Source organism: Falco punctatus (genome assembly GCF_963210335.1).
Source record: "Falco punctatus genome assembly, chromosome: 6".
NCBI classification, from domain to species: Eukaryota; Metazoa; Chordata; class Aves; order Falconiformes; family Falconidae; genus Falco; species Falco punctatus.
In genome coordinates, this window is record NC_137585.1 from 24,535,919 (window position 1) to 24,561,716 (window position 25,798).

General features: G+C 36.9%; 1 protein-coding gene across 7 annotated transcripts in view; it reads right to left on the reverse strand.

Moving 5' to 3' along the window:
• Nucleotides 1-25,798, reverse strand: part of ERC1 (ELKS/RAB6-interacting/CAST family member 1) — a 302,544-nt gene that overhangs the window by 190,658 nt on the left and 86,088 nt on the right. For 3 of the 7 annotated variants that reach the window (XM_080393515.1, XM_080393513.1, XM_080393514.1), the window contains exons 6-7: nucleotides 22,699-22,866; nucleotides 15,219-15,386 (exon numbers count right to left, since the gene is read on the reverse strand). In XM_080393515.1, coding sequence (XP_080249641.1) covers nucleotides 15,219-15,386; nucleotides 22,699-22,866 — 336 coding nt within the window. Of the gene's footprint in view, nucleotides 1-15,218; nucleotides 15,387-22,698; nucleotides 22,867-25,482; nucleotides 25,576-25,798 lie in introns of all 7 variants that reach the window. The other 4 variants (XM_080393510.1, XM_080393512.1, XM_080393509.1 and 1 more) reach the window with 2 other exon arrangements.

Below are 25,798 nucleotides of genomic sequence, written 5' to 3' on the forward strand. Positions count from 1 at the left end.
AAATGCAAAGCAGTAAAAGCTCTTTAATTTAATTCATTCTGAGACAATGAAGAAGAAGAAACAATCTTCTTAGAAATACAAAGATCCAGTAATGTTTGGAAATACTTTAAAAATGCAAACTATCTATTTTAAATTCAAATATTTTTCAACTTGAGAAAGTTCATTGAATATTCCACTGTTTGTGTTGTTTCCAATATGTAGTGACTTGCTGTATTACTCACCTGCAGACAAATCTTTCATTGTACTTTTTTACATAAACAGGTGAAAATCCTTTGCTTATACTCTGCACTTGAATTCCCCAGTGCAGCTCTGCTTTGGTTTTTGTTTGGTTTGTTTGGTTTTTGCTTTTTGTTTCATTGGTAGCATGACATCTTCACCATGATACACACTGAATATACAGAGGACAAGAAATTTAACATCTGATATTACTCCCTGATTGCATTAAAAAAACAGATGTACAAAAGAGTATCTCTGGGTACTGCTAAGCTTGCCACTTTTTCTGTTTCTAGCTTTCATCTGGTGGAAACAGTACTGTAAAAAGCATCTAAATAATCAGCTGAGTTCAGAGGTTTTCTATTGTATTCCTATGGCACAGCCATCCCAATAAACAAAAACTTGACATAAGCCGTGAGCTTTCCAAACAGTTCTTGCTTGGTTTTGTAAAGGCCCTGTTGGTCACATCAGCTCCAGGGTCAATGACTACAAGGACATGACAGACTCTCAATGATCACAGGCAGAGGCAATTCTGTCATTGTCAGGAATATTAACATGAGGACAAAAAAAAGCTGTGGAAGAGAGAGTGGGTGAGTAAGCAAGTATGTGATGACAGAACAGCTACAATCCTGTCTAGTTGGAGACATATACCACTCCCTTCAATGTAAGAATACTAATATAATGATAAAAATTTGATAGCCTGCAGTCATACTTGATTTTGCTGGAATCCCACAGCATTTGAGAAGCTGAGAAAGGTGGGCTTGCATCAAAATCAGGATGAGAACTTAACAGTTACAACAGACATGATTGCATTGTTGTATCTGACATAATAAAAAAAATCTTGCTTCAGAAGTAGAGAAGTTTAGTCTAGAAAATTGAGATGGATCTGAATTCAAGAAATTCAAAAACATATTAATGAGGTCACCTTAAGTCCTGAGAGGCTGTTGGAGAAAGCTACACTACTGGATTTGTAAATATTACCGTGTTTCTGAAACACATTGTTTGAAGACCACAATGAAAGCCTGTAAGTCGAAATTACCGGTCAATTTTGTAAGATTAAGCTCCTGTTTTACAAATGTCACACTGAAAACCTCATCATTATAACTGTCTTTCTATTGTAGATCTTGCAAAAGTACCACTACAACAGTCCTGCATGAACTGCAAAAATCTCTGTTTGTTTAGCACTAACAGATTCTGGGGATAGGGGCAGAGGTGTAGCTCACCACTTGCATGGATGGAAACAAAATTTGATCTTTTATACATGTGCTGGCTTCATGTGAACCTCCAACATAAGGTGCTGCTTTTAAAGTCTCCAGTGAAATATCGTCTGCCATGTTAGTGAATATCCTTCATATTACTGTGCTGAATCAATTAGACTGAAAGTAATGTTCTTGCTATTAATTTTAAAGGTTAAATTCCCAAGACTCGCAGCAATGTGCTGAAGCTGAATGAATGCTGAAGCATGTCTTGTTGTGAGGGTGTGATTTTTAAGTTGCTCTGAAGTTCAGGATAGATCAAAATAATTTGCCTTTTTTCAGTGACATTTTGGCAAACACAAGTCAGAGTTCCTTCCGAAGTTCAGCTGCATTCAGTATGCTCTTCTTAGTTTATGATCCAACCAATTGATATAAATACGGTTAAGTTGTTGCTAAGTTATATTCAGAGATTCTTGTTCTTGCATCATCATACTAAAAATCACCTTCAAGTAGTTTGCCTATCAGTTAATTTTGTTAAGTTTGTTAAATATAAAGCAAATTATAGACACCTTGAAATGCAAGATACCAGTGGTGGTCTCTCTCTCTCTTCTTTAAGAACTTTAAATTCTGGAGTCCCAGTTAACACTTCAGCATAGAGATGGTAAACCGTTCAGTTAAGTAGAAAACACTTGTTCCGTTCACATTAATTTTGCTACCCAGTGGAGACAGGTCTACTTTTTATTTTGCCTTCCAATAAAGCTTTTACTGCTGTTTTACTTCAATGCTTATCTGGAACATTACTGTCTTTGCAACATCGTAATGGAATACCATTGTGCACTTTGGAAATGCCCTGACGTTTGGAAATGAACCTAACATAGTAGGATTCTGTAATGCCTTGAACAGGTATGAAAGATCTTACACCAGGAGATTCCTTCAGTGGCCGTGGGCTGCAGAGGAACATATATCCGGCTTAAGAAAGAGAACCGGGCTAGAGGGGGTGGGGAAATCATGGAGAAGGACAGGACAAAAAGAGAATGTGAGATGGGGAAACTCCAGCGTAGTGGTACATTTTACACAGTCATACTTAGCTACTACTATTCAGGTCCAGTTAAAACTCAGAACAGCTCCCATGGCGGGGGGTGGGGAATCAACAGTTTCTTGCTTTTCCAGATGGTAAAATCTTTTTGTCATCTTTACTCTCATGATCTCCAATTTGCAAAAAGTCCTTTGAAATTAGCATGAAGTTTTACAGTGTTTAGTTCTATAAATAAAACATTGTTGCTATGCAAGTTAGAAAGCACAAATAATTATTTTTTGTGATTTCTACTTAAAGTAAAACCTTAAAATCATCAAATAAATGTATGGACCACGAACAGGCACATTGCTTCTGCTTCAAAAGGAAGAAACTTGCATATGGAGAAAACAAAGCCTAAAAAAACCCCTAGAAACTGCAGAATACCTAAAGCAATTAATGCTTTATTCTTGACCTAACTTTGCATGCACACTAATTCAATAAAGTTGTCTTGAGAAAAGAACAGTATGCAGGAAGAAGTGCTGCTACAACAAAAATACAGTTAATTATTTTGCACCTTTGGTGAAGGAGCAACAAATAATTGACATTACTCCAGAAGACTATTCTCTTTCCATTGCTTTTTCATACAAAGGTGCTTTGCAAATAGATTTGTATCAGCCAGAAAAGTAGTTCATCTATGTTTACATAATAATCTCTAAGGACTTTTATTTCCATCCCATTGTTTCATTTCGTCCTTGTTTCTTTTGCATACCTAATCATCCTCTGGTAGCACCAGTTTGCTGACAGATCACTGCAAAGTAGAACAAGAACAGTCACCATAAACTGAAATGTGATTATAGTATCTTCCGAATACTAAATAATTTCTTCTGTACTGTCATATCCCCTACAACAAACAGTATTTAAACCACATTTCAAATCGTATTATCAGAACATTACTATCAAGTCTGCAGTTCTTCCGTCCTGCTAGCAAACAGCTTGAATTTCCTTCAAACCTACCACAATCGTTCCGCTAATGTTTGCTATTTCTGAAAATTGACACTGAAAGGCATTTTCCTTACAAGTTTTTCAGGAGACTCCAGCATAATTCAAATTAGGGGGTCTGGGAAGAAAAAGGGGGGAAAAAAAGAAGAGAAACTAGGACCCCAAGACTGAAGACTGATTTTTGAGTTGGTAAATGACCTGAAATTTACATTTGCAGGGGAGCCAATGTAGACGTTCTTAAGTGTTGTCTCAATTCCAAAGCATTTGCCTAGAAAAAATTATGCATTAGCAATGACTCACATCCTTAGACAGCTGTAAAACAGTTAAATTTAGTTAAGAAATCGCTTCATTCTGAGGAGGTTCAATAATATCAATAGCCTAACCAAGTCAAAAGCAGAGTCTCTGAATTGCAAAGCCCTGTCATGGACACTAGCCGCTACAAGAGAGGGTTTTGAAGCGAGAGGTGCAGGGGGAAGCACTCTTTCCAAACCACTGATAGTGGTTATGTCTCAAAGGATACAGGTTTTAATATGAATGGATGATATTTATGTGAAAGGCAATTAAATAACAAAAATATAAAAGCTGGTCATAAGAGATTTGTTTCAGCAATATGTGAGAGAGTTGATTAAGTACATATGGTTAATTAAATAATCCATTAAAAATCTCTACCATTAGTTTATCTTAAAAGCTTCACTGGGTGACTGCTGCAGCACAAACAAACCAATAGGCTGCCACAAGGCTTTACCATGGGTCAGATTCTACTGTCTGTGCTGTTTCTCCTGCCTCCTGAGGCCAGACCACACTGCTACTGCTCCATCCAACCCCTTCTCCCACCATCCTCAGGGCTATTTAACTACTTAGCAGGAATGAGCTACACCTGCACATCATCCACGTCCATCAACCCACTGCCTTCGCGACAAGGCCACAGCTGCATATTATCAATGCTAATCAACGCCCTGCTTCATTCCTCTGCAGGTGACCTCTTAGTTTCTGCTGGTATTCATCAGGGAAAAGAATGTATCCACTATCCACCACCAACAAGATTTCAGCCTGGATTGTTCATTAGGACAATCTGTTGGTTCCAACTTGAGCGCAATACTTTCATTCACCCAAGTAATTCAAAACAGAACACTGCTATCATAAATAGCAAACCAAATTAATTTAGACTCTGCTTTTCCTCTTCAATGAAACACTAAGTTTATATATTACTCATTTATTTCATAGATGTTAAAATGTCACTTATACTGAGAACCATAATTGAAATAATCTGGTAATTTATTTCACAATTTAATTATGAGTAACATTCGTTTTGTTGACACCCTGGACTAATCATGCAGAACAACATCATGATAATTCTCCTTTCAGCTATATCCTGACATTATGAAACAATCTCTGTGACTATGCATTCTAAAGTTTGACTCCTATGACCTACCCGATACAAATGGATTAAAACCCCCAACTATTTTGGGGACACTTGCTCACTGCTGTTCCAAATCCCAGAAAAGACTTTGACAATAAACGTGCACAGATTTTATTTAGGAAATTTCATTACAGAAAAAAATACAAATACTATAATTTGGAGTATTTTCATATTAATGGCTCCCAAATGTTCAAAATAAGGAAAACCAAATCTACTTCATTGTGGAAGGCTGATAAAACAAGGGGAAAAATGGGAACCAGTAAATGTGAACTTAGATCTTATATTCTGTTTTGTAAGAAGCTGAATAAAACTAAGAAGTTTTAACACCGCTTTCAGAATAACTCAAGCTTTACAGGGTTATGTAACATTTTAAAAATGTCAAGTGAAAAAATTACTATATTATGAATTAAAGTTCTTTACTGGGATATACCCAGTACATTGTTTCATTGGTTATTATTGTGAAACAAACATTCTTCATTCTATGGCAACTTGATCCCATATACTCGGGAATACTGATGCTGTTTTCCTGACCTGGTTTAGATTTTGATTTTGGTTCTACACAGAGTAAGGGTACTGTAACTACTGACACATCCCTGCTTCAATACATATGCAGTACAGTGCTACATATGACACTCTCATTAAAGAAAAAGACTGAGGAGAAAAGGCATGAAGAAAGGAAAGGCTTAACTCATCCAGCACTGAGATATCCATGAATGGAAATCAGGAAACAGAAAAGACCAAACACTGAGGCAGACCACTGAACAGGAGGGGAACATGGGATTTAATGTTGACTATAAAGAAAATCCTCAGAGCAAACTAAAATCCATTTACATTATCATTTAGGATCACTCAAGCAGAAGGCTGTACAACTTCAACAAATATTTAAAATTAGATTTGGATTCAGACGCTGAATTACTTTGTCGAAATCACTGATTTATTAAAATGATCAAAGAAATAACTACGAGGTAAAACTGCCCCAAACCGAAGGGGAGATGCCCAGTCAACTGTGATTGTCTCATTTCATTCCTCTAGAAAGGATATGGAGTGATGAATAGGAAGGGATTAGGAAGTCGTACTGTAAATACTGCGGGGCGCAGAGGAGAGGGAGGGGAGTTCTTCAGTATTTAGCTATCACTGCTCATACAGAATTACTTCAGAACACACACTGATAGGTGACAAAATATCAGACTCTCAAATAAAATTCTTTCATGGCTCATGCTCAAACAAAATATACAAATTTAAGTACCCAATATATTAAATTAGAACCATCATTTGGTTATATTCTTTCCCATTTTATACCACAGTCTGCTTTAGGCAAATCAACGCTCCAATCTCTACTGAAAATAAAAGCTGGAAGGGACAGAGAGTGGTCCTGTTTATCCAGAAGTTGTGTTGAAAACCATCCTCCACCCATCTTTGCTGGAAGGTATCTAAGCCCTTCATCATGCAGAGGAGCATCCTAATTATCAAATGCATGTTATTCTGGGACAAAGTGATCTTAGTTTCTCCTGGTGATACTACTCCATACTGACCAGTTTTCTTATCCTTCAAATAAATGAAATCACAAGCTTGAAAGCTATTTGTATGCTTGTGCCTTATGACAATCCTAATGACTGCATAAATATTATGCAGAGAGCCACCTTAGAACACTGTCTAGCCTAGTGGATTCAAAATTCACTCTTGAATCCAGGAAATTATTGATTTAAACTGAAAGAATTACTCCTCCTTTGTTCTAGTGAAGAACCCTGAGTTGGCTAATGCAATCGTTAATGTCTGTTCCAGACACAACTCAGACAATCCCTCCAGGGGCAGAAAACGCCTGGTAACCAAAGCATTGGAAATTGTGAGAGTCTTGCAACCCAGAGAGCAATGAAAAGCCATATGAGGAAGACCGATGTAAGCAACCTCAAAAATGGCATACGCCCTTGCTTTTCCTGCCTCTTCAATTACAGGGAACTTTGTATTTGTCTGGTATGACAGTGAATACACCAACATCGCTTATTAGCTTTATCTTGCCAGAAAAACTACACGTTTAATTTATAATGAAGCCAAGAGGCCCCACAGTTGGCTGTTTTCCCAGATCCCTTCAAGAAACTACGATTTGTCAGTCCCACTACCTATGACTAATGTTCTGTCTTGCCAGTCAAGAGGTTATCTCAAGGCACAAGGACATAATATTAAAATGACTGCTCCTCTTTAAGGGTTACTAAAAAAAAAAAGATACCTTCCATATATGACAGATTTGCTGAATTGCAGTTTCAGTTATGTGGAACACTAGAGCACAAATAATACCAGAAACTCCAACAGAGTTTTCTTGTAACTTTGCTATTCTTGTCAATCTTATGTGACACTATTACAGCAACATGTATCAGTTTAAAACCTGAGCCACCTACATTAGCCAGCTACAATAGCTGAACTACAGAACTAACATTGTTAACTCACAGTTCTGTTTTCCTTCTTTGTTTGAACCTACTTATCTAAAAGAAGTTGATATCCATTATTTCAGGCGGAAAAAAATATCACATACTTTAGTTAAAGGCAACAGCCAAGATCCTTTAAGAATATCAATACAAACTGAGAGAAGGTTCCTTACATTATTAGATCTCAAAGTAAGAAATTCGCTCGCTATCTTTCACACACATCAGAACTACATTTTATTTTTAAAAATACTACCATACGTCTGGGAGTATAGGTACATATGCTACATATGAGCCAGATGTTTTCAGTTGTACTGTGGTATCACAAAATGCTCCAAGCAAAAGAGGGGGTTATATAGAAACAAAGCAGCATATTCTCCATTTACAAATACCAATTTGTAATATAGGCAGGCATAAAAATTTATTTTGAATCCAGCAGGTTCCTCTAACATAGGTGCTGCATCGGTAGCCACAACTGTGCGCTAAAAATTACTGTAACAGCATAACATTTGTTTCATGTAAAATTAATTTTTCAAATTTAACTTAACTCTACTGGTTTAGATGTCCCACATAACTTACTAAACAATCTTCAAGTGCATGTTAGGCACTTTTGAGTAAATTCACTCACAGATTTCACTGGTCTGAAGTTATTCTTATGTAACCCGATTCAAAAGCTGTCTGGACATGGTTCTCAGCAACTGACTCTGGGTAGCCCTGCTTGAGCAAGGGGTTGGACACAATGACCTCCAGAGGTCTCTTCCAACTTCAACCATACCATGTTTCTGTGAAGACAGTTTACCATAAAACCACAAAGACCCTTAGGACTAGAAATTCTCGTGCTTCCTCTATTGATTTGCAATGCAAAAACATCTTACAGTGTTCTTTCAGTGATAGAAATCTGTGCTTAGGACAACTATACTAAGTCTCTGACTTCTGGTTTAATGAAAAAAAGAAATTCAAACTCTTCACTGTAGTGCCAAGAATGCCCAGGAGGTGATTTACTGTTTTCAATAAGTATAAAGTATCCAACAAACAAAAAGGAATTTCACCAATTAATACACAAGTGATCATGTACTGTTTATTATATCCTAACCAAGATACCCGTTACTATAGGCTGTGAACCCTAGAGCCACGAAATGCATGTTCCTTTGGAAACCAAAAGCCCTTACAATGAGAATGCTGGAGTGCACGTCAAGCTACAAGGCATCTGCCACAACTGATCCTGATCAGGCAATAAAATCAAAAGTATATTCCTTGGGTCAGTCCCTGGGGAACGCTGTCACCTCTACAAGCACCTGTGGGTGCTATGGACCATCTGCCATTGAAAATACTGTCTGAAGCTAAGCTTGTAGACCTTTAAGGACCCATTCTCCAAATCAAAAAATGTATGCTATTATATGGCTCAGAAAGAATCAAAATAATGTCAGAGCTCACAAGCTAAAGCCTCTTATGAGAGGGAAGGGATCTTGCTGACACCAAACCTGAAGCTACTGTAATAAACTCTCAGATGTCTATGGTAATCGCTCACCTTTAAAACTAAACTAGCAAAGGACTGAAAAGTGATATGAAGAAAGTGGGGTATTCTCCAGCCCTAATAATGTCTTACTAGCCGTACAATCATAGAAGAAAAGAAAAAAAAAAAAAAAAAAGACACACCATACCATCTGAGCTGGGCTGCAATTACCCTAAAAAGGCTCAATGGATTCTCAGAGAACTGGTAAGTCAAACCAGAAGGGTAAGGTTCCTATTTTCAAAGTGGTCATGGCTCACTGTAAAATGAAAATAAATTCTATGTTGCATCTTTATTTCTCATATGCAATTTAAACAACTAGTCTCCTTCCTGAATGGCAGAAATGAAAAAATCTCACAGGATAATTATGATGAATTTGAACTCACATAGTGAAACCTCTCCAATCTTCTTTGGCACTTTCATTGCTACCACAAGATTTTATCTAGTGGTATTTTGATAGAGATGAAAGATAAAAGCTTGCCTAATTTTTCCTATTATTACTCTAACTGAAGATAATACCTCTATCTAAAAATCCCATCCTACGTGGTAAAGTGATTCTGAGAGGATATTCCTGAAAAGAGAACAAACTCTAGTATCTTGGAGACAGAGGGTAACAAACTAGACAAACAGCTTCTGGAAATTTTTAAAAGACATAAATTTCAGCTCTGTTTTTATGTTCGGTGGTTGATCAGCCAGCCTATAACAGAAAGGCTTGAATGAAAGAAAAAGCAGCAGCAGAAGAGGTCTGATAACCCTTCAGGGACCTGGAGGGACCAGTCCCCTGTGACCCTCCACTCCGGGACACATCTTTGAGGTCATGTCTGTCAGTTTCAATAAAGAAGCTAGCACAAGCCTGTGGGTATGTTAGATCTTTTTTTGTGGTGTTTGAGATCTCTGAACTGGGTTTGGAACCAGTTCAGTTGCATGCTTTGAGACCTGCAGTAAAAGGAGCAGAAGTATGGCTTTTTCTGAGAGGTATTTACAGAAAGTCTTGTATTTGCACTGCTTGTTAAGCCACAGAGTTCCTGAACAAAAGTAGCTATTTCATCAGCCAGTCCTAGCTGAGCAGAAAGTCCAGCGTACCTTCTCTCTACCTCCCTGCAGAAGCTGCCTGATGAGCAGACTAATATAAACCTGGAGAACTGTAACGGTGCTCCTCTCCGTAAATGTCCATGATTCAAGCACAGAAAAAGCAGAGAAGAAACTCGCCCACAGGTATATTACAAAGGCAAAACATTATCCAGCCTTAAATGAGAGGGCATATAGTCACCAACTTTGTAAATACACATGCGGACCATCTGTGTGGGACAGTCGTACTTTGCTGTTTTCTGTACGGTCTGCACAACCAGAGACTCAGACACACGGGGCAGGTTTGAACAGGCCGTCACCCACAGTGTTAATACGGCAGGATTTTTAAACACCAAGTGTCATCTTAGAGAAACTCAAAGGAATATCTGAAAGTCCATCCTACCTTTTATTAATTCTTAGAAAACCATATAGTCATTCATCTGGTAGGCAAGTTCAAGGTCAAACCAGAGAAAATGAAACTATAATAAAATGAACTAAATGTTTGAAAATGTAGTTCCTTCTCTGTGCTTCCTCATCTCTTCGGGGTTGGAGTAGAAGAGTGGCCTGAGGAGTTTAATCTACTTCATGGATAAAGGAATGGAAAGAAAATAATCTTTAAAAGTACAAACACTAAACTTTACAAGCTATGAATGCTAATCCAACACTGATGTTCTAGTAACTATGACCGCTACTGATTTCAAACAACTGAGTTATAAATTGCATCTGCAGTCCCTCTCTCCTGCCACACAGTAATTCTTATAATTAAGCATAAGATATTTATTTTGATTTCTAACTTTTAGAAAAGCAGAGAGTGTATTTATTTCCTCTGGAGAAAGGCAGGGCTTCTTATCCAGAAGAGCAGGAAAGATGCATTTGGAGTCTTCCCAAATACTTAGCTAAACAAGTCAGTACAGCCACAAAAAACCAACCAACCAGCAAACAACAACAAAACAAAACAAAAAACAACAACAACAAAACAAAACAATGAACACACATACAACTCACACCCCCCAAAAATACCCCCAAGCCCACCCACACACCCACAAAACCCCATGTTCTTCCTTTACTTCATCACAGGTCAATTATCACATACTGCACCGGGAGCTGCCAGAACCCACTGCTATGTTCAGAGACTGAACTTGCGTTTTGCCTGCAGCTGCATTGCACAATGAAGGGAGTGTTCACCCCCCCTGACCAAGACAAAACATGACCACCACCCCAAGCAAAGGGTGATTGATTCACTGCTTTTTTGTTCTTTCAACTTTTGTCCCAAATGCTATTTCTCTAAAATGCCTTGATTGCAGAGTATCGATTTTTTTTTTCTATTCCTTTTCATCCTGGTCTACCAGCAGACAGACAGATGTGGCAAAGAGATTAATGAAGCACAATTTAATGTTTTTCAGGTTCACATTTCAAATTTGCCCAGCATGGTCCCTACTTTGTTTTCTGACATTCTCCCTTGCCTGGAGTTCTAAGAACTTAAAATAAGATTTTATGCAAGATTTATTTTCAATGAAATGAGAAAAAAAAATCCTGAAGTTCTATCAAACTAAGTTTTTTATATTGAATTTTCAGACATAAAGCTAAAACTAATTTCTGTAGTCTCCAAATTTCTAGCATTTGCCCTATTTCTGTTGTGTCAAATAAAGGTGCTACCAAGTACCATCACTGTAGGAGCTTAGAACTGGAAAGATTCCAGAATTTAAAATGTGAAGACTGTAGTTTCCTCAGCAACCTGGAAAATTTTGGTGCCTACTGGGCATCAGTAGATGCCGATTGTTATGTTAATTTTTCAGATCTTTGTTGCTCATAATCTTTTTCTGTGTCTTTTATTTTATCTCTAATCAGCCAATAAGCTCTCACTACTTTCTTCATCTGGATTTTAGAACAACAGAACTTTCTAGTTCACCACCTTTAATCAATATAACAATGATATTAACAGTTCATAAAACAAACCGTGCAGTGGCCTGCATCAATGAATCTGAAGAGACCAAATAGTAAAGGCTGCATTTTAAATAATTTCTGTTTCAATGACAGAAATTGCAGAAATTTACTATAGCACGGTTTTGGGCACCACACCAAACAACCTTTTGTAGTGTCATCAGATTAGGTGACTGCACATCTAAAACAGTCACAGAAAATACAATTTAAAAAAAATTATGAGCAGAAGTCCAAATGCCCAGCATAGCCCTGTATCATTTGGCTATGGCTACATTACTAGTAGAGGTGATCACTCCAAATTTCAAAAGAATGTAAACAAATTTTCCTAAACAAGTTAGTTATGCAAGTCAATGATTTTTCAATAAATTATCTTCTTTTCAACATCTTTATATTTCAGCTTTTGTTACAAATATTCTATTTACTTAGAATTAAAAAAATATTTGTGTTCAAAATTTAGTTCATTAGGAGTACCCACTTCAAAAATATCCTCAAATTTGAGTATATGCTGAGGGAACAGTACCCAGTAAAAACTGATTGAATAGTATCTATTCATCCAGTTCTTAATTTGGTTAAATTCCTTCAACATGCCAACACCTGTACCTCATACCTCCTCATAACTGCAAGCAGCAGTTACATGCTGCTGCTGCTTTCAAATATCCATAAAAAATATTTCTTAACACTACACAAGAGGAAAAGCTCTTTTTGTACTACACTTCTTTCATAGCCTTTCACTGTGCTCAATTAAAATACCTATCTACCACTTACATCATGTTGATAAACTTACAAGCATTTAAAAGAACCCCACATCCTACTATCTGTGACTTCTGAAGATACCTTAAAGTGTACCATCCAGACCTTCAGTTAGAATATATGTATTAAAAACTGATCTGTCTGAACATATCCAGTTTATAATCAGAGGGAGAAATTAAAAAAGACTATTGTGCATGGAGGCAAAAGTTTAATGGATGCACTTTTTTTTTTTAATGACAATAAAATTCTGAACTGTCCTGGAAGGTGTGAAAGACGGCACTTGGATAAAGCAGAAAACAGGCTGTGCACTTTAATATGAAGGTGCACTCTAGAAATGCAAAAATGAAAAAGCACATCACAGTTTACAAGCTTTAAAAGAAAAACATTTACATGAGAGGAGCTACAGATTTCTGAAGGTCCAGGCAGAGGGCAGAAACAACTATCTGGCCAGTCAAAAAACAATAGGTGTATATATCAGATAAAAATGAGGCTTCATAATTTTCTCTAGTACCTGAAACAGATTTTATGCAAGTTCTCATGACTTTCACAATATACAGTGAAAATCAGACCTGTCCTTCCTTAGGTATTTTCTCAACCTCTGCTTTTCTGTGGAAAAATGCTGTAGAGAACACAAAAATGCAAAGCCCAGTCTATAGAAAATCCCAAACCTAGTCTTACATTCCAGGTCTGGAGAACCAATTAAAAAATTAATTAAAGACATCAATCCTAAAACTTTAAAGGACTGAATTTGTGCTCATTTATCCTCTGCACCACAAAACTCAGATAAAAGTATTGTCAGCTGGATTCTCCATAAAAATGTTCCAAGTTTGCTAGTTATAGAAACTGAAAAAATAACCCTTGGATTTAAAAACCTCACAATTTAACTGTTTATGTTAAAGAAAATGGTTCCAACAACTTCAAGGCTGAAACAAATTCATATTTCTGCAATGTGATTCTAGTTAGCAGAAAACAGGTATTTTTCTACAGATAGATTTATTTTTTTTTAAAGAAGCTCAGAGACAGATTTACAAAACAACTCAAACTGCAGTTTATTATGGTAGTGTTATCCTCTGTTGAACTATCTAGCAGAACAAGACCTGAAAACCTTTACATCTAAAAGCCTGGGCCCTTATTTTCCAATCTGAAGAGACCAAGTACTTTTACTTGAAAGCAGCAGGCAAATGAACGTCAAAAAATTGGCTAGCCACAGGAAGAGACAAGATGAAACTCTCTTAATATGGATTACAGTGGTCTCAAGAAAACACGTATAAAAAAATGAGTAAAAGGAGAACCTTTAGCACTGCCTATAAATGAACCAATGAAAGATGATTCTAAAGAGTTAAGTACAGCAAGTAAGAAAACATGCGGAAAAAGTGTAAGAGTCAATGGAAGTAAAACAACCTCACTGACATTTAACATTTATGCAAATATCAGATTCTCCGCTTCTTGGTTGAACATACAGCTAGGATCTCAATCAATGTCTGGAGTGTGCATGACCGATTTTGAAAACAAAATGCAAGCATAGTGTGAAAGTTAGAAATCTGTAAGTGTTTCTAAAGAGATGAACAGTCAAAAAATGAGACCATAAAGACTGGGAATCAGGGCTCTGTTCTAGAATTATTGGTTACTTAGCCACTTATGGCTAAGTTCCATGCCTGAACTTCCCTTCCTGCATGACATTGGCTGTAACAGAACTGAACATGACCTAAACCCTCATGATTCATAGCTACATACGAGAAGAAAAGGCGTTGGCCAAGTGTCAGAAATCAATCAGTATTCTGAGCTATCAAAATCACAGGAATTCCATAGAATTGCTTAAAGGTCTTAGGAGAAAAAACCCAAAACCAAAACCACAAACACGTTCACAGCCTAATACATAAAATACAAGCTCCAAGAGTAGCTTCTGGAAAGATACAGAGGGGAAAAATACTCTTTAAATTAAAATGTATCGTGATATATGCGTTCCTCTCTTTTTACCACGTATAGCAGTGATTTGGGATATATGTGCAATTTGCAAATGAACATCCATAATAACATTCATTGCCTAGGATTCAATGGCCTTTGGGAAACCTCTCCAATTTCTCTGACAGGGTCTATTTTTTCTTATCCGGACCTCCCCCATTTCACTGATAAGGTTTGCATTTTCTTACCCAGAAAGATATGCAGGATAGTCCGAACCCTGATTATCCTATTCTAGCAGTTCCCAAGAAATATCAAGTATGATAAAACAGCATTTCTAATGAAAATTATACAAAGTTCTTCCTGAACTTTTCTCAGGAAGTTACCCAGGAATCATCCTAATTGCTTCTACTGATAGAACCCCCCTCATTGATTTAGTCACATACAGAAGTCACAGCCACCCAGTGCCCCAAGTTTCAAATCAGCATTGCTTTGTTAAGGTGGTGGGTGTGAAAGGACTGATTTTTCAGATGATGTGCCCTCCTGCAAATATTTTGGTCATTCTTAACAGTGAAATGGAAGCAAGAAGTAGCACATGCAGTCATTGCTTTGAATTCCGTTTTTTTCTTCAAAACACCAAAGTGAAATGTATCATTCACCACCTTCCCATTACACAAATGGACTCAATCATTGATCTCCAAAACGTAAATTCTAGTTGAGACTTTTTGACAGGCTTAGAAATCGAGATGCATCAAAGATGTGTATCTGACTTAGACATTAACAATCTTACCTTCTTCTGAAGAACATTAACTTTGCGTTCCTTCACCTCTAACATGTCCTTGAGGTCATGGATCTCTCCCGCTTGAGTCCCCTTCTCCTCTGCCATCTCCTGAATCTGCTTTGTCTTCTTATTTAGCATAGTCTCCTTCTCTTCCAGACGTAATCGTAACGCATCCACCTAGATTCAGACATGCAGAACAGGGTTTGGTTAGCACCTAAAAGTGAGAAATTTTAGAAAAGTTAAACTACACTTCCACAAGGGAGTGAGTGCTGACAAATTACAAACAGATTCAGAAAAATAACATCCCTTACTTTAAGACTGCAACATATATAAGCTTGTGAAAAAACAGTCATTTCAACTGGTAGGAGACTAAACAGCAAAAATAATCAAATGTTTTATTCTGAAATGGTATGAGACTAATGTTCCTTCTTGGAAAATCTCAATTCATACTTCTGACGTAACTCAAGTCTTCTAAGACACAAGTCTGGATTTTTTTTCCTCAAAGAAGCACCCACCAAACACAATGTGTTGTTGAGAAGTTCTCTCATACGTAGGGTAGGTGACCTCTTTATTTGGGACATTATGAATGTTCAGAGATTGAAACACTGACTCTTTAGTACCAGTCATTTTATATTCTAGGTTTTAATCAGAGTATTAGCTAGGCCTGGAGGTAATGAAAGCAGAGGTCTTCGTGGCCACTGCAGATCAAAACATGGAAAGACAGTTACCTTAGGATGTCTGAGAATATTTTGGCTTACATATCAACATAATAGTTTAAATGCAACACATATTTTCAGCAGGATGCATTTTTATATTAACGATAAAAATGGAACAAATGACTCAGTACAGGATATTGTGGATGCAATTTGGACACATAAACATACTTGGAGCTCCCATAGCGTCAGTAAATTTAGAAACACACTCTGGGAATTCTACGGTATCCTCAAACTTCAAAACTACATGTTGAGAAGCTTTTCCTTTTCCTTCTGCATTTCTCTTACACAAATGAAACAGAGCTTACAAGACAAAAGAAATGGGAGAAGGAATCAGAGCTATCTGAATATAAATTTGATGAGAAGAATAAGGTCACCACAGAGCACAGACTAATCTCAAAGACCATTGTGGAATACGAAATCCAACACCACCAACCTGCTCAGATACCAAAAGAAACCCACTGACCCCTATCCGCTCGGCATTCAGACAGAGCTCAAATCTGCCAGCATGGCTGCTAATCTTATTTGACAGTATCAGATTTGGTTCCTGTTAGCTGAATCCATTACAGGACATCAGTCACACAGAGTAAACAGGGTGATCAATGAATATCTTGGTCCTTCTGCACAGCATAGGCTAGCAGAGACATGAAGTGAAAAGATGATTTGGATGACTCCAGCTAGAGAAAGAATTTAGGTAGTCGCTATGCTTATGGAATTTTGAGCAACATTTAGTTTTAATGTGTTATTCTAATTCCACTTTATTTTGATTTACTAATGGAAAACTTGCCTCTGAGGCTCTACATTTACAGTATGCTACGCCCACAAAACCCTTTGCTGTATTGTTTGATTCCTTTTACACAGAGCAATAAGCACTTGCCAGTGGGGAAAAGAACTGCCCCGCTCTCCCCATCAGCACTGTAGTCCCGCTGCCACCTCTACGTCTGGAGCCTTCTCACTTACACATACGTTATTAAAATCACATTCCTGACCTTTCACCCAGCAAGTGGGGCATGGAGTATATTCTGCAGTGATATTAGAGTACCAGGTACTACCCAAATATGATTTATAGGATTGCTAGCATTTGTAATGAAAAGTTTAGCAGGTGGATCAGGCTTTGTCTTCTTTTTAAAAACACACGGTTTTATAGATTGATTAGGTATGTTCTCTGGATATCTCTAATATTAAAGCTACGAGTCACTTTTATTAATTCTTGCAGGGAAACTGAAAATCTCCCTCTCAAGAAAATCCATATACGCTCAACAGTTGTGTTGCAAAATACTTGAGACAGTCCAGATGCCTACAGCACAGTATTAAGTGAAAAGAGAACATCTGCAAACAGAAATTTATCCATGGAATGCTTTCCATTTTCTGATTGATTATTCTCTTTGAACTCTATATTAGCTTATGGTTTGGGGTAAATTGCATTCCTGGTTTTATTTGTGAAAGGTCCCTGCCTAGGAAACCACCGAAAACACTTTCAAGAGTATTTTCAAAGACTGGCAGGACACACAATCATCACCTTAGCACTATTCCTGGCAGAACACTGCACTTGTTTATTCATGTCAACTCAGTTTATGTATGGCATCCTCCCACAGTGACAAGAATTGAGGTCTGTGGGAGTTAGGTGATGCCAACTTCAACAAAGTCAGCTTAAGATTTGCTCTGCACATGGAAACGACTAGGCAAACAGCTCCTGAGGTGCTGACGCCCCTTCTGACTTCTGCATCTTGGATGGTGTTATCTTAACCCTGGGTTAACCTAACTGCTTTTCACAGTAATAGACTGCCATGTCTTTAATTATGCATGGCAAGTAAAATCTTACAGTACAGCTCAGGCAATTGCTAGTCTTTCGTGTAACAGTGGACTTGGTAAGTTGACCTGCACCTACAATCCAGTTTCTCATGAAGCTTTAGCAAAATAAACATATTTGTTGCCACCTTCAACACAACAGCCTTGCTAGGTACAGGTACAACAGGTACCTCTCTTCAGCTGGGTACCATACGTAAGACTTAAATTTCTTCACTGTACAAACAGTGTATGAAAAACTGTGTTGGGAAACGAAACATTGATCTGTCTTTACAGAATTTTTCCAGGTGCAACAAGTAATATTCTATGACTCTGTTCCTAACTATGTATAGCCATACACTAAGCACATAAAATTCCAAATTTCTAAGAAAAAACAGTAAATCAGTAGCTCCGGTGACTACCAGAATAAATACAATTAATGACATAATAATTAATTTCAATTTATTCTTAAACCTTTTTTACAATCTTGGATTCTGTAATTAGCCTTAGCTTTCAGAATATTCCCAATTTACAGCTTAGGGAAACCACTGAAATTTTCAAAAGTGAGCTTCAGAACCGACTCAGTAGTATGAGTCAATAGAACTCAGGTTGCACATGTGGTTTTCTCTTTTTTACCATCATCTCCACTGTACAGTAGCAATCAGGGTATTATGACACTGGTGATTCCCACTCAGGTTTAGGAAGATGTTAGTGATGCCTAGAAAAAAACAGTCTTCTACTTTTTTCCCGGGACTAAGTAATTCTTCCCATGTACCTGCCACCTGTTCAAACCATGGTTGAACCGCTGGTTTAGATCAGTGAACCAAGCCATACTCCATTCAGTTATATCAGAAGGTACAATTTCTCCTATGTTATAACCAAGCCCCAATTTCTCTGTAATGGCAAAATTCAAAATTTTTGTTCTCTGTTGGTATGACTACATTAATGGCAGCAAAAGGAACAGACAGAATATCAGTCTTGAAATACGTGTTTAGAGCTTTCTATGGTTTCTAAAAAAGAGCCATCTACTTTTTAAAGTATAAGTTGAAGTAATTCTGAAGCACTCCAAATTCAAAGATAATTGAGAAATGCACAGAGGAATATGTAATTTTTAATACATGGTTTTACATATTTTTTAATACATGCTTTTAACCTACTGTAGATATTGCTGTGTTAAGTCTCCAAGCACCTGAAATAAGTACATTTTTAAAAGGATCAGTTTTTGTGACATTCTATTACTATCTTGAAATCGTATAAACACAAAAAAAGTTAGACTGGCTAGTCTGTAATTAAGACTTAAAAGCTATGTCTACTAACTGATTTTGAATGCAGTGGTAGTTCACAAGACTTAATTCTCTATTTTTGACATTGACTTTTCTTATTAATTATGTTCGAGTTGACTCTTCACCTTCTTGTACAAATTGCATCAACATCCAATAGAGTCTGTAGAAGAGGGTGAATTCTTTCTGAACATACAGCTCCCACTTAACTGGACATCTTGGATTACAGGATTATGCCGCGGAGCAGAGGCACAGACATCTGGCTTTGTGCAGAGCCTGTCTGGTTCTTGCTAGGGTTATAAACTCCATGCAGGACAGATGTGATGCTTCCAGGGCCTGGTCAGGTCACGAATCAGTTCACCTTTAGCACGAGATTAAATATCTAAACACGGTGAACTCTGTTCTGTGAGCTGAGCTTAACGTTTGCAGGTGTCTCACCTGCAATAGGTCTTCACGCAGCTGGTGCTAACAAGTCTTGTTAGAGACACCCAGCTTCCCTTTGCACATTCCTCACTAAAGGTGATCTGCTCACTAACTGTCTCTGATTTAGAAGAGTCTACTATAGGTTCAAAATGCCAGTACAAGCCCCATAAAGACAGGTCCTTAGAGAATTTTATGTTCTACTGAGACATTCAGAGCAAACAAAATACTTCCAGAGGACTGGATTAATTTTTCTACTGACTGTTAATCTGAATTTACCATATGAAACAGACCAATTACAGGATCATGTCAGCTTGGGCAGTATACAAAAATAAAGGGGAATGTTCTCACCAATTTAACCTCCCACCAAGGCCACATACCTTCTGGCACTGACCTAAGCCAAAGGGCTCATTGGGCAAAACACAAACTTTATATGGATGAAGTCTTATTTCCAAAATAAATATTGATTTTTTTTGTTTGTTTACAAAGAGATCGTACATTTTTAGATCTATTTTTAAAAGTTCCTCCACAAATTGAAAAGTTAACCACAATATCCTCTCCACCCAATAGCCCTCAAGATAAACACCCCACAAACAGCTCACTGTTCTTTGTAGTTCTAGTGTGGCAGGTGGCAAATCCATTTTTGAGCTATTATAACAACACCTTTTCCCCACCTACCTGCAGTTTTCTTTAACAGAAGACTAAAAGGCAGAGGCCTATGAAGTTATTCTCTTTTCTCTCGAAATGTTTATTTAAATATGACTAAAATATCAATTCCCTATGAAGATGTCTGCCAATATCTGACAGAAAATGCACCTCTCTTCCTCCTCACAACTCTCTCTAGGTGTCTCGAGAGAAGCTAGTTATGTTTTAACATTGACCAGTGCTGTCAACAAATGAGGCTGAGCAGCATCTCACATTCCTACCCTATTCCTAGTGAAAATTCTTGTATAGAAAGATACCTTTTCCTAAAAATACCCAAATACATTGCAGGATGCAATGACAAACATTTCAATGCTGTGTTTTATCAACATGTTTCAATCTTGTACTTGAGAGGATCACTTGTGACAACAGAAGAAAGGTGACTGTGTACGATGATTTCATTGCTGAGCTTTCTGTCAAGAACATCAGCAAGGATGAAAAAGATGTTGTTTCAAAAAGTATAGATATATTCTTGGAATTACATAAAAATTATCAGGAACATCAACAGATCATTGAAAATACTTACTCTGACACAATGGAATAGCCTGATAATCAACATCACTTTGTATGTGTTAAATTCATACCAGACTTCTACTTCTTACTGTGGAGAACATGCTAGACTGTATTGAATCCATCAAATCTATCATAAAATCATCATTCTAAAACAGTATTGTTAATGTTTTAGCTCCACAGCAATGCCTTACTGACAGACAGACAGAAAATCATCTTTCATAGTTACTGTAGTTGTTAATTTTCACTTAGAATATGTGGAAGCAAACTAAGCGAATGACCTAAAAGCATTAAGCAGAAAAAAACCTCTCTCTCTTCCCCAGCCATTCAGCCACTTTTTTTTTAGTAAAAGAGTTTGCATGTTTCAGAGGAAGAATCCAATTTGGTTTTCTATTGTGGTGCTACATGAGAATCTCATTTGGAAGAACCCACTGAAGAACAAATATTCTCAATAATTATTTAGTAATATTACAAGTTAGAGAGTAGAATAATTTTCTGTATTAAAAAACTACTTTGACCTTCAGCTAAAATAAAATCAAAATGTTCTGAATAACTATCAAGAGTATCTATCAGTGGTATATAACCTAGTCTTTTTTGTTTTCAAATATTTTATTTAAATTCCATACATCTTATTTGAATAAATATGTTCACCTACCATAACAGCTGAAATTATAACCATCTACTGAAGTCTTTTAACTTGTGAATGAACTAAATTATTTCAAGAACTTCATCTCTCATGGGCAGACAAGTACCACTTTTTATTATTTAAAAGTCAGAAGAGAAATGTGTTTCTAGCTTTGTAGGTTTGTCACAATACTGCACAGTAATTTAATATATCTATATTCTTTTCAATCATCGTAATGGATCAAAACCTGCAATTTACATTATAATATGCTTATTTACCCAATACCTACTTCAAATTATATTTTAAAATGCAAATATTTTTTAAAGTAAACATGTACAAATTATGGTACATTCTTGACTAGCAAAAAAGAATGAGCAGAATTAACAAGAGGTTTGTGATTGTAAACTAGCACACTTTCACAGCTATACAGACTAATGCAATTTCAACTTCTACATAAATCTGAGAATAATCAGAAAAGCCAGCTTAGAACATCAAAAGATATTTACTACGTAACTTGATTTCTGCATGTGGACAAGGCCATGTGCACATATAGATTCACTGAACATGGCTAAAGGAAAGCTACATGAGGGTAAAAAGTCCAAATAAATTCTCTTACACTCTTGTAATACAGAATCTTCCTATCAGTATTATCTACAAATTTTCTGCATGCCTATTTCAAGGCTCCTTTGGCTTTTTCCTGTTTTAGCTGTAACACCACAAATATTTTTTGAGGCATGATCGCCATCTTTTGGACTTCTACTAACACTACAGTTTCCCAAGCCAGGGGATTGAAATGATGTCTTCACGCATTTCATGCTTATTCTTCAAGAAAGCCCAGAAGCAATAAATTTATGCTATACTTATTATCCATTTGATGTTCAGATACACAGTTGTGTCTTACATAATATGGGAATTTTTTAAGTATTTGTTATCAAAACACAGTTTTGAAAATATTCTTCCTTTATCTTGGAATATGCATCATAAAACATGAAAGCCCATATTTTGGATGTAAACACAGGCTTACATGCAAGAGTTCCCGTACATGCTGACAGTAGCAGTGAAGCCTCAGCGAGCTGTACACTACTGGAACGTTCCTCCTTTCTCTGCTCTCTTTTAGCTACAAGGTCTTTGAAAATAAATCCCCCCAGCTCAGGCACTGCAACTTCCAATTTAGTCGTGCCTAGGAAAACTAGTATTAGTGACCACATGTTAGTGGAGCATGTTGTACAAGTGTGTCGTCATCCACAGGAATATGTGTGCACTTATACACACGTACTTGTCTTTACGATCAATCACGGGCCCTAGAGAATCAAACATAAACAAAGATACAACATGCTCAGAACAAGCAGTACGGCATGGCTATGGGACTGTATAACCTAAGCAAGAAGAAATGAAACAACACTTTTTATCTTTTTCTCTATGAAAGTCAGTCAGTACAGAATTGCCCATTTCACCTCTGTCTGCAGGATGGCAGCTCTTTGCTCTTTAGCTGTAAGAGACTCTTTGAGAACTTCAATATGCTGCTTGCTGTCAGAGAACTGATTTGTGAGGGTCTCCAGCTTTGTCTGCAAGGCCAGCAACTCAGTGTCTTTGCGTGACAGCTCCTGTTTCACCTGACCAATCTGAAAAAGAAAGAAAAGATAGGCAAAGGAAAAAATAATTTATACCTTCCTTACAAAAATAACTATAAATTCACATAACTAACAACAAAAAGTACGGTACTCTAAACTTATCCCATGGAATTGTGAAGTATTCAGTTATCTTGAATGGAAGGCCAGCAAAAATTTGTGTCATGAGCAAAAGATAAAGGAAAAAGAGGGGGGAGCAATAGCATCAATTTTTGAAGAGAAGTTCTTTTTAACAGTCAGTCTGTTCTTAATGATCTTTCAAAGGGCTGAACAAACCCAGTTCCTTAGCAGGGACAAGTTAATGAAGATGAAGCAGAACTGTAATGAGAAAGTACCCTTACCCTGTAATACCAGAAAAGATGAGATACCTATGTGTCTCTCTCAGAAGCATGATGTTTGCTTTGAAATGTCAAACCAGTGAGTTTCTGTTCATCTCTCCGTCTTAAGAATCCAGACTCTTGCTTACAGAGTATGTAGAGACACCTTTACTTTTCCCACTGTTTACAAAACCACCGTTTCAATCTTGTAAGAAATACCTTTTCATTTATAGAAGCTTCTTAAAGCAGATGCAAATACACATCAAAATGACATGAAAACTCTGCGTGGACTGCACTTTGTTGAGAGCAATTTCTTAGGTTTAATGTAGTGAATTAAATCAGTATGGAAATGCCAATTTACTTTAACAAATGTAGGCTGGATTATCATTTAAAAAGACAAACAATAAGAAATGTTAAAAGGAAAGCATTGAAATGGGATGAAATCTCATTCTAAGTGCAGTCATCACCCAGGACAATTTTGATGCAAATCTGAAGGAAAAAAAAAGTATTTTAATTAAAGAGGACAGGGAAGTCCAAATGTAGACTTCTGTCTGAGTTTATAACAACCTTCTGGTTTGCCTCCAATACATGTCACAGAATAAAATGGTAATATTTTACTTTTACATATTATATAGCAAAGGTGGGCATCCCTCTAAACACTAAACAGTTCTCCCATTTTTAACTTGAACAATTTTGTCTCTGACACTTAAAAATAAAATATCTCTCAAAAGTATGTTGTCCAATGCTTCAAAACATCATAAACTACAAAAAATATCCAGGTCATACTCCATTTTTGGGAATGTGTCTTAATGTGAGATAAGCTGTGATTTATAATTTTTTAATTTTTTATTTTTTAAATCAAAAAAATGCACATACTAGTAGAAATAACTGAGAGGAAAAGCTTGGGTAAACGTGGTTTTATCTTGACAACATTGTTTCAATAATGGGCAATTAAAGAAAGGAAACTCTTTACTGAGGAGTATTAAAATAGCATCAAAAGATGTCAGCAAGCACTCCTGTGTTCCAGTGTGAAACAGCACACATGAGGAGATAAGGAAGAAGGGGAGCAGAAGGAGGACATGTATCTCAAAAAACCTCACACAAACTGATTTTTAAAATTGAATAATAGGAAGGAGTGTAAAAAGAATTTAATTTATAGAATTATTCAATACTTTATTGCTCACTTAATTCAAACATACTAGGTTGTGTTTTTTTCGTATTTTTACTAAAAGCAACTATGTCCACAGAATGATTTCATCACCTATTTACATTAGATACAAAACAATTGATGTTAGCAGCACTATTACTGCTGTCAGCTACTGGTCAATACAACCAGTTGCACAATACTGCTAGGCACAGCAGAATTGCTGGGAAGAGATGAACTATTTACTGTTAGTACTGTTTTTCTGAGGTGCCTAAACTAAAAAGCCGCCTTAAAAATTCCAGACGACAAAAACTTTTTCAACTAGTAGGCAGCCTGTATTACAGCAAAGCTTTCTGAAACCAGTTTGGTCTCTCTCTGAACAGATAAATTCTCTTTGGGGTCATGTCAGAAGTGATGTTTACCCTAAATACTTGTGTTTTGGTGAAATGCTCTCATCTAAACATCTAAAATGCATTTAATTACATTAAAATTCCCAAGTGGCACCCTAAGATCCTTCTCTCTAGAAGTCCCCATTTCAGAGACTTAAACCCACACTGCTAATGTGCTAAAGCTCTTTTAGGAAGAATGCAGCACATACCGTTCCAAGTTGCAAGAGAAGACAAGACAGCATTAAGTGCTCACATCTCTTTTCTCGGTGAGACACTATGATCACTCAGCAAACGTACTAATTTCATAGCAAAGGAATTCATGCTGCTAAAATTAAACAATCAGTTTTAAAAAGCGTTCAGCATCCAGCTTTTGTTATTTTTTGTGAAACAATATAAGGAGGGTTCAGCACATGTTTTCAAATTATTTTTCTTCTGCTAGGGAAAGCAAATCTCTTTGAAAGTCTGGCCCCAGAATGGGTGCTGAACACTTTTGAAAATCTGCTTCAATAGAGAAGAGTAAGTTACTGTTAAAACAGCTCATACCATTAAAAAAACAGTAAAAAAAGAAATAAAGATTTTCCGTTCAAGAGGGATGTTATGGACACCAAAACCATGTGAAGGGAAAGGCAGCTACAAGGCTGAGCAGACTGTTAGTACTACTGTTAAGTCATAAAGAAGGCAAGAAAAAAATCTACCCCGAAAGTCAGAGAGCTAGCAAAGCCCCAGTGAATGGCCACTGCACACAAAAGATAAATCTTACTGCAGAGACCTCGGCCTGGAGACCAGCCACTCTTTTTTTCAGGTCCTCCCCTTGAGCCTCTTTGGCACTCAGCTCTTCCTTCAGTTGCTCTACCTGTCACGACATTGTTATGTTTTTAAATATTTATTATTTGTCAGCTTCTAGTTAGCCTGTCTCAATCCAAGTAACTAAAAGTGACAAAGAACTCAACAGAAGGATCAACACTGGTCACTCATTTCCTCTTCCATTCTTCGTTAAGTCTTCTCAAAAGTTTCATGTCTCTGTAATTTCACATAGGCTGCCAGACAAGAATTTGATTATGAAACAAAAATGTATA